General features: G+C 36.5%; 1 protein-coding gene across 1 annotated transcript; it reads right to left on the bottom strand.

Moving 5' to 3' along the window:
- Window positions 1-433: 433 nt before the first annotated feature.
- Window positions 434-1,342, bottom strand: LOC145739855 (uncharacterized). The gene has a single exon (XM_081995198.1). It carries the CDS (start codon window positions 1,340-1,342, stop codon window positions 635-637), a length of 708 nt encoding a protein of 235 aa, XP_081851324.1. The 3' UTR covers window positions 434-634.
- Between the last annotated feature and the right edge of the window lie 8,140 nt (window positions 1,343-9,482).

A 9,482-nucleotide genomic window follows, 5' to 3' on the forward strand; every position in this document is an offset into this window, starting at 1 on the left:
TAAGATGTTTTGTACGTAAAAAATGTATACTTGTTGTAAGTCTTAAAAATTGACCGTTTTCGAGTTATTTAATGTTTTATTATTGCATGCATTGTCGTATGTTAATACGATATGTGCTGTATGTTACACACATAAGTCTCTGTATGTAAATTTAACCGTCTAAAAAATGTTTGTAGTAAATACACAACAAAATGATAAATTAGATATTAAGTAGTTATACACTCATTTGCGTTGAAACAACCTAAACTACAAACTGCTAGGAATTAAAAAAACTAGAAATTAAACAGGTTTTTTGTGGCCAACAAATGTTCTATATGGCCACCATTGACACTAATACATTTTGAAATGCGTTTCATGAATGACTGCCTAATCTTCTAATTGAGAATTCATTTCCATCACTGGTCGCGGTCATTGATGGTCTCATTATAAACAATTGTTTTCAAATAACCCCAAACACAAAAATCTAATGGATTAAGATCCGGGCTTCGGGCAGGTTATCGAATCGGTCCGCTTCGTCCTATCCATCGGTGTGGAAAAATAGTATTTAGATAGTTTCTTACTTGTACGGAAAAATGTGCTAGAGCTCCATCTTGCATGAAATACATATTCTGTCGCAAATTCAACGGTACATGTTCTAAAATACCACCGAGTTCATTTGAAGAAAATTTAGGTAAGAGTTTCCATTAGGATTTGATGGTAATTCATATGGACCTACGACATAATCTCTAATTATTCCACACCAAACATTTATTTTGAACTCGTGTTGGAAGTGCCGTTCGGTTCTTAAATGTGGATTTTCCAGATCCCAAGCATGCATGTTCCGAAAATTAAATACACCGCGTCGAGTAAAAGTGGCTTCATCGGTGAAAAAAATGTTATTTAAAAATAGCGGATTTCTGTTTTGTTGGGTCCGGAAAAAGTGTGAAAACTCTTGTCTGCGGGGAAGATCGGCTGGTATCAAATTTTGCACAGGTGTAAAATAATATGGATGCAGACCTTCTTTACGAAATATTCGAAGTATTGATGATTTACTGACACCGCATTCTGCCTTCAATCGTCTTGTACTTAGTCTGGGATTTTCTGCTACTCTAACCAAAATTTCTTCCTCTTGGTTTGAAGTTAAAACTTTTGGACGTCCCAAAGTATCTCGCTTAAGTCGAAACGATTCAGTTTCACCCAAGCGGTCATAAATACGCTTAAATATCTTGTGATTGGGTTGCCTTCTATGGGGATATATCTCAAAATACTTGCGATAAGCCGTTCGTCCATTAAAGTTTGTTTGCGCGTAGACACATAGCATATCTCTCATGTCTTCATTAGATAATAGCGTATGTCTTGGCATTCACAAGAATAGTATATTACATACTCAGGTGGAAAGTGTTTGATTTCTGTCGAGAAATTAGGTACTTTAACTTTATCTCGAGACAGAAATTAAACTTTCTACCATGGTTTGAATACTATTTTATTTTCAACCATTTACCAAAATCTCATCAAACTTTTAATAAATCATTCAGTTGAAATAATTATTGCTAATAGTCTCTAACAATAAGGTAGTATAGGTACGAGTAGTTATGACTTCAACCACAATAAACGACTGTTGATTTGTTTACAATCTTGACAACGTCATTATTGTGCTATTCCGTCTTTAATATTTTAAAGACGGAATAGCACAATAATGACGACGACACTTTAAAAAAATAATGACAATTTTTTTAAAGTGTTTTTAACATGGAGATTTCTGAAGACGCAGATGTTACTCATCATCACCTGAGCTGCAAGCTGTTGCAGCTCAGGTGAAGATGAGTAACATCTGCGTCTTCAGAAATCTCCATGTTAAAAGCACTTAACTATAAAAAGTAAGCCCAGATATGACAAAACGCATATTGACATTCACCCGGGTGGGAAGTGACATTTACCCGGGTGGAAAGTAAAAGCAGGTAATTTTCATCTTTCCATCTGGTTTACACATAAGAAATAACGATATTACATACCTGGTTGAAAATGAAACTTATTTCAGCACATGAATTTGACAGATAAACATAACTTTAAAATAAAGTTAGTTATTATAAACGCCCTTTTTGTTTTTGTATCAAAGCCTACTTAGAATTTAAAAAAAAATTGTAATCAAAAGCTGCTGTATGCATGTAAATGCATGCAATAATAAAAAATTAAATAACTCGAAAACGGTCGACTTTTAAGACTTACAACAAGTATACCTTTTTTACGTAGAAAACATCTTAGAATCATATTTTGAAGTCATATGGCCGTTTCAGTTCCGTAAAAAAAAGTTAGAGCCTCTTGAAGGGACGGAGATGGTTGCAGCTAGCGCCCCCTATCAGCTACTACAAAACAAATGAAAGCATCGTATTTTACGCCTGCCAAAAGCCCTTTATACCAACTTTCAGTAATTTATATCAAAAGACTGTGAAGATATAACAAAAAAACTAAAATAAAATTTCAACTTTCCCACCCTGTATCTTTCTTAATATTAACTTTCGCTATAGGACAATTCAGCTAAATCGTATTATTTTGATGTCAGGAATATGATGTAGCCTTATGTCCCATTACTTATGGTCCACCCTGTATAAGTACCCGCCACTGTCCCTTAATAATGACACTTATTGAAAAAGATGTTAGGTAACAAATGTCATTATCACCAAAACAAGAAAACAAAAACTTGTTCATTATGGATTCAATCAATTAGAAAACATACGACCGACTCAATTCGTGTACACCTATTAAACCAACGGAATTGCATACAAAGTTAGAGTCAATCCTAACAAAAACTAAATCTCAATAATCAGGAGTCAAACGAATGAGCATCAAAATGCTCAGACTCGTCACTTAAAGTCACATCCGGTTTAATCTCCCAAATTATGTCCATCCCTGTCAACCAAACGGTATACTAAATTAGAGAGGACTTTAGAAATAGTACACGGAATGTACCTAGGTGCCAACTTGGCAGTAAAACCGTCTACCGCTTTAGATAAAACATAATTTTTCTTCCAGACCTGATCTCCAACATGATACTTAACATCTCTCTTTCGAAAATCATAACGTTGTTTACTTTGAATGTAAGATTTATGAAGTCGTTTCCGAACTAATTCATAGATGTTAGGTAATTCCTGAACTGTATTGGGGTTATGCACTTTATCAGAAATTTCCACTTTATTGTCAGCATTATCACTAATTAAACCATAAAATGAACCATCAACAGGTATATTCCTGCCAAAGTTTAAAAATGCAGGAGAGAAACCAGTAATTTCATGTTTAGCCAGTCTAATAGCCTGGGCAACTTGGAAAATAGATTTATCCCAATCTCTGTGATTTTTATGAATGTAGGATCTTATTTCAGTGATTATCACTTGGTTGACTCTTTCAGTGTGGTTTACTTGTGCATGATATTTAGCGTTATACCAAATTTTCTGGACATTATACTTAGTCATGAGATTTTTAAAATCCTTGCTAGTAAACTGACTACCATTGTCACAAGAGAAAATTTGGCAAACCCCAAACAAAAGGAAAACTTGATTTTCAATGAACTTAACTATGGCCTTAGAAGTCGCCTTCGCTATAGGGTGCACAAGTACAAATTTAGTGAACCAATCCACCACAACAAGAACGTACTGGTTTCCCGATTTTGATCTTGGATAAGGACCAATAAGATCAGCTGACAATAACTGGAAAGGAAAATTAACATTTCGGTATTGACCCATAAGACCTGCCTGGGGTAAATGACTAGATTTACTAGCAGCACAAATAGTGCATTTTCTAACATAACGGTAAACAGAATCTCGCATATTTGCCCAATAATACAGTTCAGCAACCCTAGACAACGTTTTAGAGATGCCTAAATGACCGGCTGTTTCATGATCGTGAAACTTTTCAAGAATTTCCCGTCTATGAGCCGTAGGCACAACAATTTTCCAATTGGACACATTGCCATCCAAGTTGTACTTAGAAAATACATGTTTATAAAGACAATTATTTTTCATCTTAAAAGTCGGAAATTTATCAGGTGATTCTTGAACTTTCACTAACATGTCACGATACCATTTATCCAAAATTAGATTGGTCAAATTTAAAACTGCAACATCTTCCAAACTTCTCGAAAGAGCATCAGCTACAGTATTGGCAACACCCTTTCTATGCACAATATTAAATGAATACTGAGATAACTTAACAATCCATCTAGCTATACGAGCAGAAGGATTTTTCAAGTTATTCAACCAAACTAAAGAGGAATGATCAGTATGGACCGTAAAATGTGTCCCTTCCAAATAATATCGGAATTTTTCAATGCCAAACAAAACAGCTAACAATTCCTTTTCAGTGGTTGTATATTTACATTGACATTTGTTCAAAGTTCTACTCGCATAGGCAATAGGGTGTTCCAAACCGTCCTTCTCTTGATACAACATACAGCCAACTCCTGTGTCAGAAGCATCACACATCAAACTAAAAGGCTTGGTATAATCAGGACTGGCAAGAACAGGAGCAGTAGTAAGTGCCTCTTTAATTTTAGCAAAAGCAATGTTTGCTTCAGGGGTCCAAACAATAGGTTGACCTTTTTTACGCCCTTTCAAAAGATCGGTAATTGGACTACATAGGGACGAAAAATCCTTAAGAAACCTACGATAATAACCTATCAAACCGACAAGTCTACGAATTTGCGTAGTATTTTTAGGAACAGGGTAATCCAAAATAGCAGAAACTTTATCAGGGTTGGTCCTAAGCCATCACGATCAACAATATAACCTAAAAATTTGAGAGACGACCTACAAAATTGACTTTTGTCCAAATTAATAGTCAAACCAGCATCCTTAAGACGCATAAATAGTTTTTCAAAATCTCACAGTGTGTGTCAAAGTCAGGTGTGACAATAATAATGTCATCAAGATAATAAAATACATAAGGCTCTAAAGCCGGTCCTATAACCATGTCTATTAATCTACACATACTTGGGCACTATCATTCAATCCAAAAGGTAAAACTTTATAATGGAAAAGCCCTCTACCAGGGGCGGCTACCAAAAGCGGTTTTCTCTTTTGAAGTGTCATCAAGTGGAATTTGATGAAAAGCTTGCTTTAAATCAATTGAAGACAGGAACTTCGCATCTCGAACCTTGGTGACAATAGAATCAATAAGAGGCATTGGATATGCACTAGGAATACTAACAGAGTTAAGCTTCCGGGCATCCAAGCACACTCTAAATGAGCCATCACTTTTTTTGACAAGCCACATAGGCGAACACCAAGCTGAATTAGAAGGTTCTATTATACCAAGCTCCAGCATTTCATCCACCTGCTCGTTAAGACACTTTTGCATTGCATGTGATAATGGGTATTGTCTCTGTTTAACAGGCTTTTCATTACCGGTGTTAATGGTATGTTTAATTAAATGGATTAAACCCAATTTATTTTTTGGTGCAATAGTTTTATACATATCCTTGATCTTATTAAGTTCTTCAGTCTGTGTCAAAGTTAACTCTTCAGCAGACTGAATCTTATTTATAACAGACACTGAATTAAAGATTGATTGATATGACAGGTTTCTAAAATTTAATTGAATATTAAATGCTTTAAGAAAATCAATGCCCAAAATCAACTCATGTTTTAAAGAAGGAATAACAAAAATTTTCAAAAGTCTGGTAACATTACCTAAAGTTATAGGAGCCCAAAAATAACCTGACACACTCTGTAAGTTTTCGTCAGCAGTAGTGACGTGAAATGACGAATCTTCGGTCAAACATAAGTCTACGTCTTTAAGTATCTGCAGACTAGAACTACCACTATCGATCAAAGCCAAAAACGAACAATCAGAAATTCTAACATTTAAATATGGACGGTCATCAAACGATTTTTTAGCACAAACAGGGTTAACGGAAATTTCCGTGGACAAAGACAACGCACCGTCTTCAGTAACTTGACTATCACCAACAATAGGAACTTTTTCAGACATAAAAAATTTCACTTGGTCCAACCATTTATGCCAATCCAAAAGATCAGTCACTACTGACTGTCTTTTTTGTTCTCTTTCTTTTGAGAATTTTTGTCGACCTGACAGAAGGATTGTTGGTCTTCCTGCCAGGTCTTGTGACGTTTTTTGAAAATTAGGACAGTTGGACTTCGTAAAATTTTCTTTACCACAACTGTAGCAATACAAACTCCTTTCGGCAGTACATTCAGTGTTTATATGACCGCGTTTCCTACAATTCCAACAAACCACACTGGAGGAAACAAGACTAATATTTCCAGAAAAGCCTGGCCTACTAAGATCAGGTTCCATTAAATTACCTCTATGTGTAGTTGGTCGGTACTGATTTGAAACATAGATACTGTTCTCTATTCGTTTACACAAAGAAGTCAAGTCACTAACAGCGGTTATGTCATGCAATGCCAAAGTCCTAACATAATCCGGCATTAAATTTTCTCTGATAATGTCTACAACTTCTTTTTCAGAAGGAGCCTCAGTTAATCGATTGAAAAGACCCTCCATAGAACTAATAAATAACTAACTAGTTCTTTAGGGTTTTGTTTCCTAGCTTTGATTTCTTCTAATAAGTTTCTATCATAGTGGTCACGCAAAAAAGTCTCTTTTAATTTACGCCCCTTTTTATGATGATTATACCACCAAGTCCAAGCTTGCGAATCAAAAAGGTCTCCAGCAGAAGCAAAAACCTCATCTGTTGAACAGCCACGAGACATTCTAAAGGTTTCTACCATTTCAAGAATAGCCATTAATGAACCCTCGCCAGTAAACTTTTGCAGTAATATCTCAACATATAAATCATTCTTCCTTTGAGTTTCCTCATCAGAAGTATGATTCATACGATTAAGTCTGCCTGAGACATGCCAGAGCCGAGTTGAAATGTTCTTGTATGAAGGATCACTAGATGTACCGGTAAAACCTACTATTTTAACCTTAATTGATGCAATAGATAACACCAGCTCCTTTTCATCAAAATCAAATTCAAATGGGTTCGACACTTGACAAATACTACGATTGGCATTTTCTTGAGCCAACAGTCCCCTCAAAATTTTACGTCTCTGATCAACAGTACCCAATGGCTTCATAGATCTGATAGAAATTTCATAATCCAGCTCATGGGCTTGCAAGGCATTAATTTGGAGAGCCATTATTAAAATTTCCAGTTTAACCCCAAAAAACTAAATAAACACAAGTGATATATAAATTTTACAGCTAAAGTGCAACAAAAAACAACTGACTTGTCCAACAATCAAAAACTTGATCACTACCTGTGATCCAAGTTACTCAAAACTGATTAAATAAATCAGTCAATCAATAATTAAACACTTAATCAAATTAAGGAAAATTAAAATTGTCCAAATCAGTACAAATAAAATCTCTACCAAAAGAGAAAATTAATTCGCACTTTTAACTGCAAAACCGAACCACAATGTTATAGGTAAAACTAAAAAAACTTAAGATAACGGGCAAACCTGAAACTTCGGTCTAAAAATAGATTGGCACGGTCACAAGCAAAGCAAAAGGGCAAAAGGTAAAAATTCAACGATAGTACGATAAACCAGCAATTCCAAACTTGACACTCTTTAATTCAAGAATAAATATCTTAAATTATCAACACGTCTGGCACCGTGAAAAAAATTAAGTAAATATTGTAGCCATGCAAAAATACACACGCACAAACAAGGCAGTCCGATTACCCACAATCCAAACGTGCTCAATCCACTAAAAATAAAAAAAGGCCCTTCACTTTGGTCGCCAATTTGTTATGATGAAACCTCACGTTAATGAGATTTCAACATTTTTAAAATAGATTGCTCAAGGTCGTGGATTAATCGCATGAGTTCATAATTGGCCATAAATGAACACACTTGGATATACTGCAGGAAATCAAACGAACCGTTAGTTGTATATGCACACGTGTATATCACAAATAAAACTAAACTACAATATTTACAATTTTACAAAATTTACAAAATTTACAAAAGTTGCCACAAAAATGTTAAAAACAAAAAGAAAGTTAAATTTGAACACATGAAGAAAAAACAGGAAAAGTTTTCCCAGTGCCAAACTGTAACTGACTGCCCTTACCAGTTGTCAAAGACGATGTTTGGGTCCTGGAACCTCCAGTATCCTCTTCCCAGTAGTCAGTAATGGCCACCGCTGATTTCCCGGTAGGAAATGGGGTCCAGAGACTGGTGACAGGTACCTAAGGCAGAAAACAGCAGAACACCAGGGAAAACGAACAAACAGCTTCAACACTTGTTCCGGCAACCAAAAAGGTGACCAGAGGTGATGACAAGTGTTGAAGTCGTTTAGAGCAAACTAATATTAACTAAAAAATAAAAATAAAATAAAATTAAATAAAAACAAATCAAGTGAGGAATTGTACTGGTTCGACTCTGACCTTTTGAAACTCTGTGGCCGGTGGTCGGCTTTTCCAACACGTGGGTTGGTCTGGGAAACTCTGGACAAAGCAGTCCCGGTCAGGCTGATTCAATCCCCGATTGAAATGTTCTTTGGTCGGGAAAACCCTTAGATCTCTGGTCAGAAAACCCTTGGATCTCTGGTTGGAAAAGTCTTTGAATCTCCGGTTGGAAAAGTCTCGGAATCTCCGGTTGGAAAAGTCTTTGAATCTCCGGTTGGAAAAGTCTTTGAATCTCCGGTTGGAAAGTCTTCGGATCTCCAGTTGGGCCGAACACAATGCTGTGTTGGAAAATTGGGCCGATACAAAATAATTCAAAAGAACTAACAACAAAACCAATTTACCTGTAATTCGGCCAGATGATCACGGATCAAAAATTCAAAGTCACACACGCGCCACACCGCTCAGAAAAAAAAAGTCAGATGTCGGCAGTTCGGGTGCTGTAGTGGTAAAGAGACCGATATCACAAAGTGGGGTGATTAAATAGGCCACATGGCACCTGACACAAAGAAACACGACCACAAACCGACGCTTCCCCGACAAAAATCGAAACTAATCACGTGACTACGGCACCCGATAACTTATCAGGTCACGCACCCACATTAACAACAAATGTGCACAAAGTGCAATTGAAGGATTTAAGCGATCGGAATCGGTCTACTAGTGTAACTAGGCCCACGGACATTAAAAACACAAACCAAACGAGTTACAGACGAAAACTCTATTTCGTACGTAACAGTGTATGGGGGGTAAGGGGGCGAAGGTATAGTAATACCAGCCCAAATGTCAACCTCACCTGCCCGTGTGATAACTAACGTTATCCGGTGTCCCCTGCTGGATAACTGACGAGGCTCTGACGACCGAACGATCGCCGGAATAAGCGATCCCCCTTCAAACTGTCAACGGCAACAGGCAGATGAACAAATGAAGGAAAGGGCACTCTTTTGTCCTGAGGCTGAGAAATCGACCTCAAAGGCGGAGGAATTAAAATAATCAACGGCATTAGGATACCAAAGGCAACGGGAAACCATGGTATTAAAGATCAACTGATATCCCTAGTACAATCAAC

This window comes from Ips typographus, unplaced genomic scaffold, assembly GCF_016097725.1.
Source record: "Ips typographus isolate SLU unplaced genomic scaffold, UJ_Ityp_2.0 IpsContig73, whole genome shotgun sequence".
Lineage (NCBI taxonomy): Eukaryota > Metazoa > Arthropoda > Insecta > Coleoptera > Curculionidae > Ips > Ips typographus.

Excerpts from the sequence above, each read along its gene's own strand:
- LOC145739855 (XM_081995198.1), bottom strand. The coding sequence starts at position 1,342 with ATGCCAAGACATACGCTATTATCTAATGAAGACATGAGAGATATGCTA.